Below are 22,782 nucleotides of genomic sequence, written 5' to 3'. Positions count from 1 at the left end.
ATGTCCCAATGGAAAAATCTTGTAATATAATGCAATGCCTTTCTAGTAATCCCCAAAAATACATGCAAAGAATGTAATAGATTCCAAAAAAAATCCAAAAACAAGTGTCATTTGTAATTTGACGAATAAGAAATATACACAGTGAATAGAATTACATATTTCACCAAATAAATGACTCGGGGTCCGATCATTGTTCTTTCTTCTCTCATGTACACTGTCCATCTATTAAGGAACCAATCATCATATTATCTACCTTTGTGCCTTTCACCATTTTATAGAAATTATCAAGAACACTAAGGGGGCCCCTTTCTGAATTCACTCTTCCCATAGTTATCCAAGATTTGTGGGTTGAAAGTGAGTTGTCCCCTTGCTAATAAAATCGGAATTAAAATTCTCCATTGGCCTGCAAAAAGTGGGCATTAAGAGAAGAGCTCTCAAAACATTGAAATCCACAAGAATTCAGCCAAAGATCTCTAATTAATAATATAATAAGCAGAGACATGAATCATATTGAAATATTTGTCCCTTGAAACAAACCGTGGAGAAAAGAACGTCCTTATTGTCAATGCATAAAAAGCCATTTTTGAGTGTGCATTTCCATCTGCTTTTGGTCCGTGTAACCTATTTGACCAAATTTGTAATATAACAAGGAGGTTATTAACAAGAATAACCCTAATTAAATCTTACACTTCTTATGCATAAGAACAGTTTACCTTCTCAAACTAAGCTAGAACTAAATGACGTGCGTTCCGCTCCTCTCCTTCATCAACATCATCTAAATCATCATCATCATTTTAACTCAAAGGTGGCTCATCATCATCATCTCTGACTTCAATTTGTGGGCCAGTAGAAGTGCCTGCTTGTAGATCTAAGAAATTGATAAGGAAAGATGCACCAGTGTCAATGTTTATCGAAGAAACAAACTGTCAATGTGAGAATTGTTAAACTGCACACTGATTATATTTTCCAAAAGGGTCCATATACTTGATCAGAGGATCTATCCACACTTACCATGGCCAGCTAGAGTGTTTACTATGTTGTAGTCGTCATTGATAACTCCTTGATAAGGGTATAACTTCAAAAAGAATAACAAAAGCAGCAATATGAGAATCATAATGCTGAATTCAGTAAACCATATAAGTATAATAATTGTCAATTCAATCTATCCAAATACTAGGTCAACCCTTCAACAAGGCAAAGCCCAAAATTTACAACACTAGAAATTTTCCTAAATACTCAACCAAGAGCCTCCTTTTGGACCAATGTTATTGAATTGCACATGCAATGCCGATTACGCATGCGTAATCAAGCAATAGCATACACCGTTGTATATGAGGAGAATCTATTCTAAAAAGAAGAACAAGAAAAAATGAAAGAAAGCATATGCGATCGCATAATGACCTAATGGTCATAAATTGACATGCACGATTGTATTAACCAAAAATAGCATATGCAATCACACATGGCAACTATCAAACTTTTTGGCCACTTTTTCCCTATATACACCCATCATCATCATTTATCCCAAAGAATTGGGCACTGTCTTTTCCTATAAAACTACATGTAAATATTTATTGATAGGATAAGTCATAGCATATGACAACACAAACCAATTAGGTGATCTTAAACACTTGACCAACATTTTTCTTCTAGATAGTAAATAAAACTGTGTCCTTTTTCCACATACACACCGGAAAAAAAAAAAAACATCTTTAAACCATAGGATTCATCTTGTTAACCCAAATTTCAGGCTCATTCAGGAAGCTGTCCACTTAAGTGAAAGGCCAAATCTAATACACTCTTGGCCCGACCATTCCCCACGAAAGAAATCAATCAGAATCTAATGTTGTATTAAGAAGAGAAAAAATGCCGAAAAATATGCATCCAAAGATTGAATATTATAAGCCAAGAAGAAGAAAAAGAAGAAGAAAATGCTGTTGTAATATTTTAATTATTCAACTTTCTACTTAATCCTAATAATTCTGAATTTTCACTACAAGTCTGATCATCTAGCACAGACTAATTCTCCCAATACAATTTTTGTTCTCATATCTTTCTCCTTAAAATTCTGATGACCTTCAATATTTCAACACAAATAACGGGCTGAGCGACCACAAATTTCCCCCTTTTAAAAAAATCATAAGCTCACAACCATACCTATTCTCCTAAAATATAACTTCTTTATCATGAAAATATTCCCTCTCTTGTTTTTTTTATAAAACAAACAACCAACCAATATTAATTCCCCAACATTTTCATAATTTCTGACCTGTTCCAGACAATCTCAAGTATTCCCATTTCTTAGAAAACTCACCATCATTCAACCTAACATAAAGAAAAAAATGGAAACAAAACATAGACAACTTAATTAATTTGAAGGTTGAACAAACCTGTTTAGGATCTCCTTGAAGATCCACGACCGCCGAATACCAATCCTCCATCGTCTCCTTTTTTCCTTTCTTACAATAAACAAAAAAGCTTTCTCTCTCCACCTCCAACTCCGCCACCACCGGCGTCATCGCAGTTGCTTCGAAACTCAACGGAGTTATCGGAATATCAATCATCCTTTTTAAAACTCCGTAGCATACTCGGTGATTTTTGAATCCGTGTCCGCAAAGATGAAGAAAGACAACTACCAGATGAAGAACATGGAGACCATAGAGATGGAGATCCATGGAGATTTAGGGTTTTTAGGAGATGAGATAGAGGTTTTGCAGAAGAGAGGAATCATGGCTGAAGAGCTCTCAATCGCAGCGAAGCAAGAGAGGGAGTGTTTCAGGCGAGAGCGCGAGACCGGGAGTGAATGAGAGAGTTCACGAGAGAGAGCGACGGCGAGGGTTTCAACGAGAGAAGAGAACGATAGAGAAAAGAGAGAGAGAGTTCGAAGAGAACTCTCTGCTCTGTTCTACGCAGTTTAAAGAGAAGAGGGGAGTAAGCACTAATATATATATATATATTTATAGGGATGCGCTGTAATATATATAAGTTTCGAAGTTTCAATAAAATTACGCCGAGATCTAATCTCGTCCGTCAAATCGAGCTATATCCAACGATTCAAAAATGTTTTGCCAAACAATTCGCCAAACCGTTAGCCAGCGAACGCCCCCCATTAATATATATATATATATATATATGGGAAATGTTCAGCACCCTAAGTTTTATCACACACTTTAACAAACGTTTTTTGTCCTACATGGGTTAGAAGTTTTGGAATGGGCTGATTTTTGGTGAGGATGATCTCTATGATTAGAAGATCATCCTCCCCAAAAATCAGCCCATTCCGTAATGTTTAGCCCCATGTTTACACGTTGAAAAATCGTGGACCGTCCATTTTTTGTAAATCAATTTTGATGGGGTTAGAAGTTTTGGAATGAGCTGATTTTTGGTGAGATGATCTCCTCACCATAGAGATCATCCTCACCAAAAATCAGCTCATTCCAAAACTTCTAACCCATGTAAGACAAAAAACGTTTGTTAAAGTGTGTGGTAAAACTTAGGGTGCTGACATTTCCCCCCATATATATATATATATAGGGTCCCGTTCGCCACCTATAGTTTTACCACACACTTTAACAAACGTTTTTTGTCTTACATGGGTTAGAAGTTTTGGAATGAGCTGATTTTTGGTGAGGGATCTCTATGGTGAGGATCATCCTCACCAAAAATCAGCTCATTCCAAAACTCTAACCCCATCAAAATTGATTTACAAAAAATGGACGGTCCACGATTTTTCAACGTGTAAACATGGGGCTAAACATTACGGAATGGGCTGATTTTTGGGGAGGATGATCTTCTAATCATAGAGATCATCCTCACCAAAAATCAGCCCATTCCAAAACTTCTAACCCATGTAGGACAAAAAACGTTGTTAAAGTGTGTGGTAAAACTTAGGGTGCTGAACATTTCCCATATATGGGTCCCTTTCAGCAACAAACATTTTGACAAACATTTTGGCATAACATTTTTCAAAACATGGGTTGAAGGTTTTGGAATGGGCTGATTTTTGATGAGGATGATCTCCTCACCGAGGAGATCATCCTCACCAAAAATCAGCTCATTCCAAAACTTCTAGCCCCATGTTAACAGGTTGAAAAATTGTGGACCGTCCATTTTTTGTAAACCATTTTGATGGGTTAGAAGTTTTGGAATGGGCTGATTTTTGGTGATGATGATCTATTCCCTGTAGAGATCATCCTCACCAAAAATCAGCCCATTCCAAAACCTGTAACCCATTTTTCAAAAATGTTTTGCCAAAATGTTTGTCAAAATGTTTGTTGCTGAACATTTCCCTATATATATATATAGATATATATATATATATATATATAGGGAAATGTTCAGCACCCTAAGTTTTACCACATACTTTAACAAACGTTTTTTGTCCTACATGGGTTAGAAGTTTGGAATGAGCTGATTTTTGGTGAGGATGATCTCTATGATTAGAAGATCATCCTCCCCAAAAATCAGCCCATTCCAAAATGTTTAGCCCCATGTTTACACGTTGAAAAATCGGGACCGTCCATTTTTTGTAAATCATTTTTGATGGGGTTAGAAATTTTGAATGAGCTGATTTTTGGTGAAGATGATCTCCCCACCATAGAGATCATCCTCACCAAAAATCAGCTCATTCCGAAACTTCTAACCCATGTAAGACAAACACGTTTGTTAAAGTGTGTGGTAAAACTTAGGGGCCGAACGGGACCCATATATATAATATATATATATGGGAAATGTTCAGCAACAAACATTTTGACAAACATTTTGGCAACATTTTTCAAAATATGGGTTAGAGGTTTTGGAATGGGCTGATTTTTGGTGAGGATGATCTCTACGGTGAGGAGATCATCATCACCAAAAATCAGCCCATTCCAAAACCTCTTACCCATCAAAAATGGCTTACAAAAAATGGACGGTCCACGATTTCCCAACTTGTAAACATGGGGCTAGAAGTTTTGGAATGGGCTGATTTTTGATGAGGATGATCTCCTCACCATAGAGATCATCCTCACCAAAAATCAGCCCATTCCAAAACCTCTAACCTATGTTTTGAAAAATGTTTTGCCAAAATGTTTGCCAAAATGTTTGTTGCTGAAAGGGACCCTATATATATATAGGGAAATGTTCAGCACCCTAAGTTTTACCACACACTTTAACAAACGTTTTTTGTCCTACGTGGGTTAGAAGTTTTGGAATGAGCTGATTTTTGGTGAGGATGATCTCTATGATTAGAAGATCATCCTTCCCAAAAATCAGCCCATTCCGAAATGTTTAGCCCTATGTTAGATGTTGAAAAATCGTGGACCGTCCATTTTTTGTAAATCAATTTTGATGGGTTAGAAGTTTTGGAATGAGCTGATTTTTTGTGAGGATGATCTCCTCACCATAGAGATCATCCTCACCAAAAATCAGCTCATTCCGAAACTTCTAACCCATGTAAGACAAAACGCGTTTGTTAAAGTGGGTGGTAAAACTTAGGGTGCCGAACGGGACCCATATATATATATATATATGGGGTGGCCTTCGGAAGCCCCAAAGAGAGTAAACATTTTTTCAATGTATGGGTTAGAGGTTTCAGAATGGGCAGATTTTTTGCGAGGATGATCTCTATGATGAGGAGATCATCATCACCAAAAAGCAGCCCATTCCAAAACTTCTAACCTCTTCAAAAGTGGTTTATAAAAATCGGACGGTCCACGACTCTTCAACTTGTAAATTAGGGTTAGAAGTTTCGGAATGAGCTGATTTTTTGTGAGAATAATCTCTTCACTATAGAATTCATCCTGATCATACTCACAAAAAATCAGCCGATTCTAAAACTTCTAACCCCTATTTTGAAAAAATGTTTGGCACAATGTTTGACTCTCGTTAGGGCCTATGAATGCTCCCCCATATATATATAATATATAGATATATATATATATATAGATTATTATATATATATATATATATAGAGAGAGAGAGAGAGAGAGAGAGAGAGATATTTAAAAAATTTTTTCATAAAGGATAACAATCACAAAAACCAGCAGTTCACGGATGAATACAATTTTATTACCAAATCCTCTAGGATCTTATTGAACCTTTGACTAAGTGCCTTACTAAGTCACTGATCTAACTAGAGCCTAAGACCTAGCAAGAATCATCATATGGTGATAATTTATATATTTCTTGCATGCACCACAAATCTACGTAAAAGCCATAGCTTAACCCTAGCACTTAATAAACACACTCTTCTATGTGATGGGAGTGAACATGAGAGCAGTTTTTCCATCATAGGTGAACTCATAGCCTCCGTGTAACAAAATGGGAGAACACCCAAATTTTTCACAAAAATTCGGATATGGATATGGGTAAACACGTATCCGACCCGAACTCAACCCCTTTTGAAACCCTAGTCCCACGTTGGCAATTTGTTTTGATGCAATAGTAGACATCTTTTACAAATAAGTATTCTAATTAGTTAAATGCTTATTTTCTAAAAGAGAAGATTTAGTGTGTGTTCGGTAACACTTTCGAAGTCTGAATAGAGGTGGTACACCTTTAAAATTCAAACTTCAGAAATTTTATTGCCGTTTATTTCGTTTCAGATTTCAACTTTAAGAATTAAAATTCAGAACTTTTGATTAAGCAATAAGAAGATGCTGGATGAAACTTCTGAATTTCGAAATATTATTTTTTCTAAATACCCTCCTCAAAACACTAATCTACTGTCTTTAAAGTTGAGAGAGAATAAAAGAATAACATTCATAAAAACGGGCAGTTCACAAATTGAACCTGGTTTTATTACAAAATCTGGTACAACCTGATTGAACCACTGTTCAATTAGGCCATCTTACTAGTCATCATAAACCTACTAATTAAGAGCCTAAGACCTAACATGTATCATCATATGGTGATATTTTATTTATTTTATACACATTAATTCTTGCACGCACCACAAATCTAAGTAAAAGCCGATGGCTTAATATCCTAGCACTCGATAAACATACTCTTCCATCCCAACGGACTGCATCCACTAACACTGAAGCCAAATCGGGTATGTACATCACCCTTGCATCCATGCTGGTTGTACATGAGAGCAGTATGTCCTTCGTAGGTGAACTCATAGCCTTCGTGCAATAAAATGGGCGAGCACCCACATTTTTCATAACGCTCGGCATGGTTATTACACCCCGGACCATGCCACACAGTTAAATAACTTGCATTCGCAACATGGCTCAACTGTGCTACAAAAACCATTGCAATAACAATAGAGAGAAAGATGGAAGAAGGCTTGTTGTTAAGGGCCATGTTTGCTAAACTGCTTGTTAACTAAATCCTAAACCCTAAACCCTAATTAACCCTTTTGATGAAGTATAATGAGCTTTGGGTCTAGGCTGTGATGAAATTCATCTCCCATATTATATTTATAGGCTAATGAGGGAAGAAAAGGTCCCCAATCCCCACAGTACTTGACGCACTGATAGTGAGATAAGGAAAATGCTGGAGTACCATTAAAATTGACATCTTTCACTCTTTGTTGACGTGGATGTATGTAAGGATTCATACATGATTTTCATCGAGATAAGAGTGAAACGAATCTATGGTTCCGCATCTCAGATCCATGTCAGCAATGTGTGAAACGATGTTAAATTTAATGTCACCCTAGCACGACTCGAGTGATAAGGATACATATGTAATCTGGGAGATCTAAAAATATTAGAGATACTTGGCATACCTAACTATTGCATTTTTAGTTTTAAAAAAACTCCCTTTGAGTTTTGAAAACTACAACGGAACCCAACTTTATTAAGTTTGTTACCCAAGAAACCTTTTGAGTAAGTTAGTTACCCAACAAACCTTTGGCGTTGGGATCCATCATACGTCGTTAAGTCAAATTAATGCGGTTAATTTATTTCCTTGACATATCTTGCACTGGATCCTAAATTGCATCGATTTGTGGCATCTAAAAAGTATTATCTGATGTCACAGGATTTTAAATGACAAATTTCTAAGTATTTTGAAAAAAAAAAAAAAGAGAGTTAATTTTTATTGTTAAATTTGGAAGTTCAGCAGCCAATCATTTCCAAAACCTTCGATCAAGTTCAAAAAAGATTGTTTTTGAAATATATATATTTTTAATCTAAGTTTTTCCATTAAATTTAGAAGGCTGTGGTGTTAGATTGCATATTTAATAATCCATTTGGGCCCAACAACCCTTAGTAAGATTTGAAATCAATCTTACTTAGTCATGCTAGTCTGATTCATTAAGTAAGATTTGTTAAGTAACCAACTTGATAAAGGGAGTGTTTTTAGTAAAATTACAACAGAATGGTGCTGGGTTTCTGTGCACATGCCACGTCAGTCAGTTGAGTAAGTCAATATTATTCGGATAGACTAACGATTTTTGAACTCAACCTGGCAGTTGGACTCAAAACTCACCAATGTGTCATGCATAAAGAATCGTAGATTCTTTTGCTCAGAATACACAACAACAGATGACAGATTGGTTCTGTATCCCGAGGGACAGAATATACGATTCTTTGCCCATGCCACGTCAGTGAATTTTTTTATTTTCCCTGTGTTGAGTTAAAAAAATCAGCACTCATTTGGATAAGGGGAATAAAAAAGGTTTGATCTCAAACTACATTACAGTTGAAATGGTAAGATATGGGACTGAATAGTTGCACACCACCACTTGTTAGCACACAAACCCTTTAAAATAGTTTTTTTTTTTTTGCCTTTTTTTATTTTATTTTTATCATAACCTCTATTTTAATTTACTAATTGCACTTCATTACAATAACCTTAGGATTTAGGACTTATTCACCTTCTTTGCTCATGTAAATTGTAAATATGTTTGTTTTACAAACAAGTTTTCTTACAAAAATTATTGAACTAGCAATAATTTCTATGGACGTTATTGAAGGAGTGACGGAAAAAAAAAATGCAACATTTTTTTTTTTTTGAGTGCAGTCATCAGAGTACAAATGAAGATTTTTTAGTAATGGAGTGCAATTGTGTGTTTATTTATTGTTGTTATTTTTCTTATAAGTTGAAAGGAATGCTAATGCTACTAATGTATAAATTCTTGGGTATGCTTTCCAAGAGTAAAGTTTTATAAAACTGGGCCTTGAATGATCCATATTTTCTCAATGGAGATCTGTTGATCCCTATTTTTGGAAATTTGGCTTTAAAAGTCAATTTCTCAACATAACAAAAAAAAAAGTGTCATTTTCTTAAAAGCACCGGTTTTTATATGTCGAATAAAATCGACTGACTGCTTCAGTCAGTCAATTTTTCTTTGTTGCTTTTTCGCCTTTTTGACGTAGTAGGCCTCAACCAAAGCCTTACTCAATAGGAACTGAACCCATGATACCAAAACCTAATCCAAGCCCAGCTCAATATGGGGTTCAGTGGGTCAATCATGGGTTAGGCCTTACCAAACGCCTGATTGGATAGGAGGAATCACATTTTTTGGGCTTTCGTCTCCCTTCAAATGGTTTTCCCAACTTCTAGAAAAAGAAGAAAAGTTGGGCCGTTACAAGGAGGTCCTATGTAGGGCTTAAAATGGGTCAGATTTTATTTGAAATTTGAGCGATCTGAATCCAATTTTTAGTAGATTTAGTTTTTTCAAGCATATCCGAATTAAAATATGGGTTGATGTCCCTTGACCCAAGTCAGATACGGGTCAGATACCGATCCATCCCTATATCCAAATGATATATTATTTTGTATGTTGTGTGTTATATTTTTATATTTTTTAATTTATCTTTCATCAACAAATGAGTATTAGTTGTAGTGGTCAAGTTTTTTTTTCAGAAGGGAAGAAGTCTTGAGTTCAAATCACATTTAATCCACATTTTTTAATAAATTACTTTGTAATGATTTGAAATTATCCTATTCGACCCGAATCAATTAATTCAGACGGATCAGATCCGGATATGGGTTTAATAAAGTTTTAAAAAAAAATCAAATATGATTTGAACTAGTAGGATCCGGATTTGGATCCGAATTAAAAATCCAGATATGGATATGGATAAACACATATTCTACCTGAATCCAACCCGTTTTAAACCCTAATCCCATGTTGGCAATTTGTTTTGATGTAGTAGTAGCCATCTTCTACAAATAAGTTCTCTAATTAGTTAAATGCTTATTTTCTAAAAGAGAAGATTTAGATACATTTAGTATCTATAGAACTATCAAGCATAGGCATTTGATCGTTGATCTATTAATCAAAGACTAATGCTTAAGACCTTTTAGAGAAAATGTTGAAAGAGTTGATCTTATTGACAAGAGTCGTGATAAATCGATGTGGCAAAACATACAGAGCTGACATGGTAAGAGCATAGAACCATAGATATTTTTCTTTGAGACACATAAGAAAAAAAATCGACGACTTTGTACCCTTACCATGTACAGACCACATATTTTATCATTAGTCTATCAGCAATCCTTCATGTTGTATGTCATAGGGATGGACAATGATGTTATTTTGAACTATCTCAAAATGTGATCTCATGAGGTGATTTTTTTGACAATTTCTATTTTTAGTATATTTTGGATGTTTGTGAACATGAAAATTCGTGACAAGACATTATTGTCGGTCTATTATTAGTATATTCGGTTTCAAACTTATGGATCCGGTTTAGGTTTTAGACATTGTGTGGATATCATAATTTTGAGAAGAGTGATGACTTTTCATCTCAACCTGACAGGGGAACTTAAAAACTCACAATGTGATCTCATGAGGTGATTTTTTTGACAATTTCTATTTTTAGTATATTTTTGACGTTTGTGAATATGAAAAGTCGTGACAAGACATTATTGTCGGTCTATTATTAGTATATTCGTTTTCAAACTTTTGGATCCGGTTTAGGTTTTAGACATTGTGTGGTTATCATAATTTTGAAAATAGTGATGATTTTTCATCTCAACCTGACAGGGGAACTTAAAAACTCACAGACCTAGCATGGCGTATGGGCAAATTAAAAAACTGTAGATTTTGTCCCTCGATACACAATGTAACTATTGGGATGGTAGGGATTACCAAGAAAAATGTATCTCTAGGAAGTTTCTTTTTTTTTTTATCGATCAATCTACCGCAATCCAATCGAGTAGCATTCATCTCAAATCACGTTCAGTCATGATTTCTTATTGTTAGAACCTCATTTACTTTTATTCTAGGGTTTATTCTTCTTAAAAGAAAATCATCTTTTAATCGTCTTATAAAATTATTAATCTTCTTCGAGAGTGAAAATTGGTAGACTATGAGTGTTATGGCAATTTAAGCGTCTTGATTGTCATTATAGGTAGGGTTATGATCCAAGCCTCCCATAGCTCAACTTTAATGCAAAAAAATGTCCAAGCTGGTATTAGATTGGGTGAGTTTGGTTCACACAATAACTTTAAAATTTATTCATATAAGCAACATATTTATAATAAAAATAAAAAATATATTTATAATTTGCATACATTTCAGCCTCATCAAGTTGTTTATATAATTTCACAAGGCCTCAACAGATAATCGAACCCTAACCCAAACCCGACCAAAGGTGGAGTTTAGTGGTTAGGCAATTAAGGGTTGGACACACCCAAGTTGTCAGCTTGATCAGGTAGGTACACGGTTTTGTCTCTGGTTGAGCCTGTATAATGGCTTCCTAAACTTCAAGAGAAAGAAGTAGATATGGGTCATCACATGGAGGTCCTATATATGATGGGAATGCCGTAACAATGTTTTAAAAACCACACCTGTTGAGTCCATTGGAAAATTTTCATATTGATTCGATTGACATGGGCCTTGATTTCGATTTGGTTGGACTGATTAACATTTATTAAATAATTAAAAATGGAGAGTGACTAGAATTATAGATCACCTAGTAACGATTGTACTCCATCACATAAAATATCATCCTTGCACTCCATTGATGTGTTTGCCTTCAAATATATATATGCACTCATTCTTCTTGTTTGGAATCTCAAATCACTCAAACACTCCTCTACCATCTTTAAAGTTGTACTCCTTTTCCTTAAATCTTCTTCTTTGGAGGATCAAATCTTCTTCTTCGTTCTTTGAGATTGGTGCAGAGAGTGAGAATGTATTATTTTTTAATCCACGAACTTGTGAATTGTGATCTACAACTAATTAGTTCTTAAAAATTTATACACTTTTCTTTACTATTCATTTTTTTTTTAAAACTATCTTTATTTATTTTTCATAAAAGGACAACAATCACAAAAACCGGCAGTTTGGAAACTGAACCGATCTTGTTACAAGAGCCAGTAGGACCTAATTGAACTATTGTTCAATTGGCTTATCTTACTAGTCATCATAAACTTCATAATTAAGAGCCTAAGAGCTAGCATGTATCATCATATACATCATATATGGTGATACTTTATTTATGATAAGCAAATCTAAGTAAAAGCTAGCACTAGCTTAACCCTAGCACTGAATAAACATACTTTTCCATCCTATCGGACTGCACATCCTAGCATTGGAGTTAAGTCGGCTATGTGCAACACCACTGCACCCAGCCTGGTTATACATAGCAGCACCTTGTCCAGTGTAGGTGAACTCATAGGCTCCCTGCAACTTAATAGCCGAGCAACCACATTTGCTGTACCGCTCGGCACGGTTGTTGCACCCCGGACCACTCCACACAGTCATATAGCTCGCGTTTGCGACGTCGCTTACGAGTGCTAAAAAAACCATTGCAATAGCAATAGAGAGAAAGATTGTAGAATGCTTGTTGTTTGTGGCCATGGCTGCTAAGACTGTTTGCTCTAAACCCTAGCCTTTGAATGAGTATATATAGTAAGCTTTGGGTTGAGGCAGTGATGAGCTTCATCTCCCACATTATACTTATAGGCTAAAGAAGGAAGAAAAGGTCCCCACAGTTCTTGTCATGTGACATTGCTAGTGAGATGTAATCTAAGTAGCTAGATCTTTAAAATCTTATTTGGATAAGGCAATAAAAAATTTCGAAAACCTCTGCCTCAAATTTCAATGCTCAAACAGTCAAACTGCATTAAGGTTGAATGGTAAGATGTTGGATTTGTAGAAATATGATTTTATTGAGATTTCTTGGATAAATATACAAAAGCCCCAGTAGGGTATTTATAGAAATTACATCAACCAAATATATAAAAACTACGTAATACAATATTCTAGATTATCCAATTGATATATTCTAAATATCAATATATATTTTAGAATATCCTTCATTTCAACCTTCCATTTGTGATGATATACACTAACAATGATACAGTGTATCTCATGCATCTTAATACAATGCATCTTATTCTCTAACTTCGTCTCGCAATTGCATAGTCCTTTGAAAAAGGAATATGCAATTGGTTTTGTTGAATAATTATTTGATCTCATTAATGGATATGTTCATTGATCGCCAAAGTGCCAATCATGCTTGCTAATGGTCATCGTATGTCTATGAAGTCCATCAATGTCGCATCCCGCTCTTTTTGAGTCTGTCGAAGTCGGTGGTTTATTAAACCAGATCTATCATGATCTCTCCTAGAAGCATAAAAAGTAGGATTGTGGCATTTAAATGAAAGAACTCTCGTTAGAGAGATTTTAGATAGGAAAAAAATGAGATCGTGGAATATGAATGTGTGAAATTGGGAGATTTGTAGAGATATAAAAGGAGTTGTGATTTTTATTTGAAAAACAAAAAACCTAAAATAATAGCAAAGAAGAAAATAAAAGGTATCTAAATCCAAAACATAGAGAAAGATGATATTTTTATTGAAAAAAAATACTAATAACGTAAACAAAATGATTAAGGTTCGGCGATGGCGATAACGCATCACCGAAGAACGGCATACCAAAATTGATGTGCTCAATGGAACTTGAGCTCTGATACCATGTAGAAATGTGATTTTATTGAGATTTCTTGGATAAATATTATAAAAGCCCCAGTAGGGTATTTATAGAAATTACATCAACCAAATATATAAAAACTACGTAATACAAATATTTTAGAATATCCCAATTGATATATTCTAAATATCAATATATATTTTAGAATATCCCTCATTTCAACCTTCCATTTGTGATGATATACACTAACAATGATACAGTGTATCTCATGCATCTTAATACAGTGCATCTTATTCTTTAACTGGATTTTCTAATCTCAAATCACTATAAATTTTGTGAGTGAGAAGAGAGGAAACACATAGGTTTGCTAGATATTAATTCATTACTTCGTTTATTATCAGCATTGATTTTCTTAGGGATCCATTCTATTGGGAATCCCTAGGAGTATCCTCCCATCTCAGTCGTTTGCTTGATGAAGAGTCTCGAATATTATTTGAGGCTAGTATTTTCATTAGATATTCTATTGAGAACCAATATTTTCTCAAGATGTCATTACTAATCCAGAGAAAATATGTGGGATTTTGTTCATTTATTTTACTTTTGTCTCAATTGCGTTAAGAAAATGTCTTTATCCAACTAACGGCTGAGATGGATTGATACTCTGGGGGATTCCCAAGAGAATGAATGCTTAAAAAGTTGATATTCATCTTTAGGAAACTTGTGTAACTATAGTCAAACATGGGTTGAGGTTAGAAAAATCCAAAGTGATTGATTACCAAATCTTTTAAGGTGATTTGATTAACAAATCTTCCAAGGAAGAGTCTTTTATCGAACAGTTGTGGTGGAGTAATATTGAAATTGACATCATTTGGGATATTGATATTCATAAAACTCGTATCTCGATGAAAAGTATCTATGGTTTTATTGACACATTCATATTAGTAATATCCCAAACGATGTCAATTTCTATGTTACTTCAACATTTTCCTTTATTAAAATATTTATATAATATAACACAACGATAGTGGATTCTACTTTATTATAATTTTCTAGGGGATAAATTTTTCTTACTCAGCTAAAGTTTTGTATGATCCATACTATCCACTTTGTTTTTTTTCTTTTCACCCTCTTCAATTTTATTTGCTTTCTTTTCTTTTTTTCTTATTCATTTTTCAATAATATCCTTTCAATTTTATTATCTTTCCTTTTTTACCTTTTAATTTTCAAAGAGGATGTCCATACCATCTAGTCTATATAATAAAACACAATAATGGATCTCACTCCATTTATCCCTTACATAAAAAGGGGTTAAGATTTAATCTGTTATGAATCTCGATGATAATTTTTATTTTTATTCTCTCCTCCTTATTTTTAAGAATGTTCATCCAACTTTTTTTTTCTCTTGTACTTTTCTTTCGACAAAAATCTTACAATTTTATTATATTTCCTCTATTATTCTTTTTTTTTTTTTTTTTTTTTAAAGTATCCTCTTCAATTTTATTATCTTTTTTCTTCAATCTCATAACCTCAAAAAAGATGCCTGGGCCATAGTCCCAGACAAACTCTAAGAAGATCATACTCCAAAGGATACCCAGTAAAATAAAATAATTTCTATAAAATAAAATGTATAAATTCGGGGAGTTATAGGGTATTTATAAAAATCTTGACCTTGGCTTAGTCCAATGAGTTGAGAATTGAGATAAGCATCTCCTCGCCTGTGGGCCCCACCATATTTTTCGCAATTCCAATGGATCAAGTCTGGGTCACGGTCTTATAAGCACGCGCGTTAAATATTGACCGTAACATTTTCCTTCCGTCTCAGCCAGCCCGCACGTTGCCTCATTAAATAAATCATATTTTACTATTTTTCTTCTTTCGTAAAAAAAAAAAAAATAATAATAAATAACCTAAAGGATAATGCTCAAATAACATTAAAATATGTTTGAATTATTGGGGAGTCGAGCCCACGACAATAATTTGAATTATTGGAGGAGTGGAGCCCATGACAATAACGCATGATTTTCATCTGATCCAATGAATCCAAATTTAGTGGTACATTATTTTGAGCCACTAGAATCCATGATCTTTTATAGCCCATGAAAAATCCAATCTTCAAAAAATTTCCAATGTTCAGTAAGGTAAATAAATAATTACCAAATTTCATAAACACAACTAGAGTGAGCAAGCCCTTATCATAGTTTTACGGCTGAGCCAACCCCATGAAAAATCCATTAACCAAAAAATACCCCATCTTTTAATGGATTGATGCACAAAAAATTAGCATGATTGATGATTCCAACGCATCTGAGATACCTGAAAATCATATTAACGGTGTATCCATAATCCCATATTGAACTCGGTCTTTTGTTAGAGATTAATGAGAAAAAAATATAATTTAGGCAGGATACATGTAATAAAACTTCCTAGTTTTGATTAGGGATATTTTAGATATTATGGTCTCAAGGATTTCGTGTTGCATCAATTGATCTTCAGTCATGGCTCATGTCAATGTTAAGAGATAACATGAATGATTTCTCTTGTCACTAATTCCATTTAATCAACATCATTTCATCGTGTTCTTGAATATTGTAATATGTTATTAACATAATGTAATATATCTTTATCAGATTGCTTCTGGATGTAGTCTATACTAATGAGAGGAAGACAAATCCAAGCCCTTGATAACAAAAAAATGAAAAAATGAAAAAAAAAAAAAATTATATGTAATCTTGAAAATCATACACACCTTCAGCTAATGTTGGGGAATTAGATGTTTTAAGTAACTTTATTTTTTTGGGTAATTTTTCTATTTGTCTTACAATTATATATATATATATTATATATATATATATTATATATATATATATATATATTATATATATATATATATTATATATATATATATATAGGGGGCATTCAATGGCAAACTTTTTAGCAAATTTTTTGGCAAAACATTTTTCAAAACATGAGTTAGAGGTTTTGGAATGGGCTGATTTTTGGTGATGATGATCTCCTCACCGTAGTGATCATTCTCACCAAAAATCAGCTCATTCCAAAACCTCTAACTCACGTTTTGAAAAATGTTTTGCCAAAAAATTTGCTAAAAAATTTGCCATTGAACGCTATCACATATATATATATATATGGGTCCGATCAGCAACAAACATTTTGACAAACATTTTGGCAAAACATTTTTCAAAACATGGGTTAGAGGTTTTGGAATGGGCTGATTTTTTGTGATGATGATCTCCTCACCGTAGTGATCATTCTCACCAAAAATCAGCTCATTCCAAAACCTCTAACTCACGTTTTGAAAAATGTTTTGCCAAAAAATTTGCTAAAAAATTTGCCATTGAACGCTATCACATATATATATATATATGGGTCCGATCAGCAACAAACATTTTGACAAACATTTTGGCAAAACATTTTTCAAAACATGGGTTAGAGGTTTTGGAATGGGCTGATTTTTGGTGAGGATGATCTCTACGGTGAGGAGATCATCATCACCAAAAATCAGCCCATTCTAAAACTTCTAACCCCATCAAAAATGATTTACAAAAAAAGGACGGTCCACGATTTTTCAACTTGTAAACTGGGACTAGAAGTTTTGGAATGGGCTGATTTTTGGTGAGGATGATCTCCTCACCGTAGAGATCATCCTCACCAAAAATCAGCCCATTTTTCAAAATCTCTAACAAATTTTTTGAAAAATGTTTTGCCAAAATGTTTGTTGCTAAACATTTCCCTATATATATATATATATATATATAATATATATATATATATATATATATATATATATATAGGGAAATGTTCAGCACCCTAAGTTTTACCACACACTTTAACAAACGTTTTTTGTCCTACATGGGTTATAAGTTTTGGAATGGGCTGATTTTTGGTGAGGATGATCTCTATGATTAGAAGATCATCCTCCCCAAAAATCAGCTCATTCCGAAATGTTTAGCCCCATGTTTACACGTTGAAAAATCGTGGACCGTCCATTTTTTGTAAACCATTTTTGATGGGGTTAGAAGTTTTGGAATGAGCTGATTTTTGGTGAAGATGATCTCCTCACCATAGAGATCATCCTCACCAAAAATCAGCCCATTCCAAAACTTCTAACCCATGTAAGACAAAACACGTTTGTTAAGTGTGTGGTAAAACTTAGGGTGCTGAACGGGACCCATATATATATATATATATGAGTAGCGTTCAATGGCCAACAGTTGGCAAACACATTTTTCAAAACATGGGTTAGAGGTCTTGGAATGAGCTGACTTTTGGTGAGGATGATCTCTATGGTGAGGAGATCATCATCACCAAAAATCAGCCAATTCCAAAACTTCTAACCTCATCAAAAATGGTTTACAAAAAATGGACGGTTCACGATTTTTCAACTTGTAAAATGGGGCTAGAAGTTTTGGAATGAGCTGATTTTTGGTGAGGATGATCTCCTCACCGTAGAGATCATCCTCACCAAAAATCAGCCCATTCCAAGACCTCTAACCCATGTTTTGAAAAAGTGTTTGCCAAACTGTTGGCCACGGATAGGGGCCATATATATATATATATATATAGGGTAGCGATCAATGGCCAACAGTTTGGCAAACACATTTTTCAAAACATGGGTTAGAGGTCTTGGAATGGGCTGATTTTTGGTGAGGATGATCTCTATGGTGAGGAGATCATCATCACCAAAAATCAGCCCATTCCAAAACTTCTAACCTCATCAAAAATGGTTTACAAAAAATGGACGGTTCACGATTTTTCAACTTGTAAAATGGGGCTAGAAGTTTTGGAATGAGCTGATTTTTGGTGAGGATGATCTCCTCACCGTAGAGATCATCCTCACCAAAAATCAGCCCATTCCAAGACCTCTAACCCATGTTTTGAAAAAGTGTTTGCCAAAATGTTTTGCCAAACTGTTGGCCACGGATAGGGACCCATATATATATATAAAGAAATATCAAGCACGTCACTTTCATATAGAAAATTCAATGTCTTTGAGAAACAATTGTCATGAAAGCAGCTTGTCATTTATTTTCTGACGCACCCCTCTGACATATATTATCTGACGTGTCATAATTAGAATCATTGATTTTTTTTCTTCAGATACAAATATTTATGAGAATGTACAGTTGTGTATCCCAAGAAAAATCTGTGAATCTAATCCGTACCGCATCATAAGGCGTCAGAAAATCACGACTCAATATATATTTATTTACCCCAAAGTTAAGACTGTCAGTAGGCCAGGTTTTGGTCCAATCCGACCTAATCTAATCCGTCGTGGATTGGATTTGTGTTTGGGAGCTAGGTCCGCCAGGTGGTAAGTTACACTGATTCCTTAGGTATACTGGGGGTGTATTTGCACACACCAAAATAGTCAAATATACTCACTAACTTGTGATACCCACCTTAATTTTAAAATAACTATCTACATACACTTAATAATTCAATTTAAATTATTTATTTCACTCATTTAAAAGTATCTAATCATTTTTCTTTTTCTTCTTCTTTGCATCTAAAAAAATTTCAATGAGAATTTTAAACTTTAATCTTATTTATTTTTCTTATCCTAACACTTTCAATTAAGTCAAGAGCTGAGCTCGAACTTGACCGATTGACACCCCTATTTCACCCCCACTCCTAATTGATGGACAAAATTCAATAATCTAAGTTGTGCTCAAATTTTTTCCAACTCTAACCTCATTTCTTATCATTAATTGGATGGATCTTTTACCTCCTATGTAGAATTTTCATTTTTAGAATGATTGTAAATAGGATTTAGACAAAAATCAAAGTCACCTCACCCAACTACTCAACTTGATGTGGTCCCAATCGTTTGAGAACAGAACACTAATAATATCACTATGTACGATCGCACAATGAACACCTTACCTACACCTCTGAAAGAGGACTAGGTTAACCTAAGTTTCCTCATAATCGATTAGATTATGAATTAAAAAGGTGAGAGAAGAATACATGATAATTATTCATTGAACAGGTCTTCATTAAATATCTTTTAATATATATAAAGTAGTTGAATATAATTTTAGGAAAATTTATTTAAAAAATTATTTATTAAAAATAATGTTTTTTAACTATTTTTAAAAAGGATACTAACAATGTCGTTTGATCGTCTTATTTGAGAAATAAAATCTTCAAATATCAAAATTACCCTTTGTTTGTATGTTACTTTAAAAAAAAGATCCTTTGAACATCTTGTTACCTACAAACTTTCAAAACAAGATCTTTTGATTGTCTTGTAACTAATGAAGGTCGTCCTCTTAAAACTCGTATGGGGTTGGTCATGCGGGGCCCTCAAGGGAGATTAGTCTATCACGCTTACATGAGAGTGTTGATGGGATACTCCCTCGGTTAATAAATAAATAAAAAGGTCGTTTAACCATCTTGTTTAAGAAATCTTTTATTCCAAAACAAGGTTATTTGTTTGTCTTTAAGAAATCTCTTTCCATATTTATAAATGAAAAATGAACCGTTGTAATTGAAAATTGGCCATTGAGCCATTGAATTGCCTCTTTTCATTCAAATTTTTATCCATTATTCAAAATATTGCAATTTTTTTTAAACTATGTCATTTGACCACCTTGTTTCATCTTTTTATTTAAAATTTTTTTTTTGAAAATAGGTCATTTGACCAACTTGTTTCCTCTGTATTTAAAAAATATGAAATTAGGTCGTTCGACTACCTTATTTCAACTTTTTATTTTAACAAAATGAAATTAGGTCGCTTGACCATTTTATTTTAAATTTTTAATAAAAAAAATGAAACTAGACGGTCAAACAACATAGTTTGACGAGGGTAATTTCGAAAACTTCAACTACGATGATCTAATGACCTAGTTAGTATCTTTAAAAAAAAAATTTGAATTTTTTTTAATAAATAATTAAAAAATAATAATTTTCCCATAATTTTATATGAATTAACTATCCATTTGCTTACAAAGTTTTATAATCTTATCTTATTAATAAATCAGTCATAGGAAATTATGATAATGCGAGTACTGATATAATAAAGGGTGAGTTCGAAATACCCCTCCTTGTTGTGGTTACTATTTGAGTGACCCCCTTGTGTTTCAAACTGAGACATGCCCCTCATTGGCTTGGCCTTCCTACTAAAATTAAAGAAACATGACCTAAATGAGCTCATCTATCTAAAGTCCTTGATTTTTCACTTCCCAATCATCTTAAACCTCTTGAGTAAAAAAATTTATCCTATTCTCTAACCTTCATATTCTATCTAATTCAACCTTCATTTTTAAATTTTAAAAAAAAAAAAAAAAAAACCCATCCTCTTTAACCTAAAGATCAATCTGCTTACTTAACTTCAAACATTAAGAACAAAATAAAGGACCTTTATTTGAAGTAGAATATGATAAGATTTTGGATAAGAAATCGGAGTTTTTTTATTATTATAAAAGATTAATGTGACAGGTTGAAAAAGATAGATTAGAGATGAGGTTAAATTAAAAAGAATTTACCATAGAGATTGAAGAAAGTGAAGATAATTGATTTTGGGAAGAAAAATTAAGGATTTTTCAGATATTAGTTGAAGATTAGGGCATTTAGGTCATTTTTTGTTAATCTATAAGAGAAGATCAAAGTCAAGAGGGCATATCATCTGTTTGAAAATTCAAGAATACCTCAAATATTCACCAAAAAGTGAAGTATATCTAAGTAATTTTATTCGTGAAAACCACCTAACACCAAATAACTAGCACTGTATATTAATACAAGTTTGGTTTTGTTAGTGTGTGCCCTTAGGGTGCACATTAAAGTGCAATAAATACACATCCGAGGGTATTTTGGAATAAAAAAAAATTAAACGTATCTTTGGTACAAAATTTAATTTTCAAAATGCATTTAGTGCACTTTAACCCATACAAGTAAATGACAACGATTTAAACATCTTTCATTTATAAAGAATTGGACTCAAGCGACAACTTGCACCCCTTCCTTTGTTGTGTAGGGACTGAAACAGCCAACCCGCATTAAATACCACCTTATGCAGCATCCACCGTTTCGTTAATTAATATTGGAGTCGTGTTGGAGTAACATGGTGCCACAAAATTTTGAAAGTGAATTTTGACAACCTATGGCCGTTGAAATTTTGGATGATCCCCAATTTGATGGTTTAAAGCAATCAAAAATTTTCCATCCTTCATTAATTTAATGGTTTTAGTTTGTTGAAAAAAAAAATGTCAATGAAAAATTTTACACCTTAGTCCATCAAATTTTATGAAATTCGACGGTCTTGGACTATCAAATATAGATTTTTTTTTCACATTGTGAGGAGATGGGGTGTGAATTAATATTGGAATCGTGCTGGAATAACATTTGGGGCGGGGGGAGGGACCTTTTTGATGTGAAAGTGTGTAGGAACCATAGATGCTTTTCATCAAGATACGAGTGAGATCACGATGAAAAACATCTATGGTTCGTACACACTACCAGATCAAATTAAAGAAGAGAATACAATCAAATTTCGCTCAACACCTGTCTCAAATATCCCAAACCCTGAATCCTTAGGACTTGTTTGTTACGATTTTTTTCATCTGTTTTTTTTTTAAACTTTTTGAGCTTTAAGCCTCTTCTAGACATGTTTGTTAGGCTAGCTTTTGCTTTTGCCACTTTCTTTTGAAGTTAAGAAGCCGAGTTTTATAAAAGTAGGTCCAATGCTACTTTTGCACGAGAGCCATTGCATTGTGAGAAGTCAACAGCGGAAAAAACGATTCAATAAAAACGACGATTTTGCCCTTTTCTATTTCTAAATAAAACACAAACACATTGCTTTTCCTCTAGAAAAACATGTTTGGGGTTAGGGCAAGAGCTTAATTGACCCCTTCTCTTCGATTTTCCTCCATTGAAGGTCCGTCAAAGGTCTGATTGATTTTGCTGAATCAAAGCTCAATGTTCTCTATTGTTCGATGAAGGTTGAG

At 33.8% G+C, this 22,782-nt stretch overlaps 1 protein-coding gene across 1 annotated transcript; it reads right to left on the bottom strand.

The window, feature by feature from the left end:
• Window positions 1-187: 187 nt before the first annotated feature.
• Window positions 188-2,903, bottom strand: LOC147381013 (putative protein phosphatase 2C 2). The gene is made up of 5 exons (XM_086430942.1): window positions 2,391-2,903; window positions 1,012-1,075; window positions 714-868; window positions 538-621; window positions 188-403 (listed from the first exon to the last, which is right to left on the bottom strand). The coding sequence occupies exons 1-3, from the start codon at window positions 2,673-2,675 to the stop codon at window positions 795-797; spliced, it is 423 nt and encodes a 140-aa protein (XP_086287068.1). The 5' UTR covers window positions 2,676-2,903; the 3' UTR covers window positions 188-403; window positions 538-621; window positions 714-794.
• Between the last annotated feature and the right edge of the window lie 19,879 nt (window positions 2,904-22,782).

The sequence above is a fragment of the Akebia trifoliata genome, unplaced genomic scaffold, assembly GCF_017979445.1.
Source record: "Akebia trifoliata isolate Shusen 1 unplaced genomic scaffold, ASM1797944v1 Contig00823, whole genome shotgun sequence".
Lineage (NCBI taxonomy): Eukaryota > Viridiplantae > Streptophyta > Magnoliopsida > Ranunculales > Lardizabalaceae > Akebia > Akebia trifoliata.
This window is presented reverse-complemented; position numbering and strand designations above follow the sequence as displayed.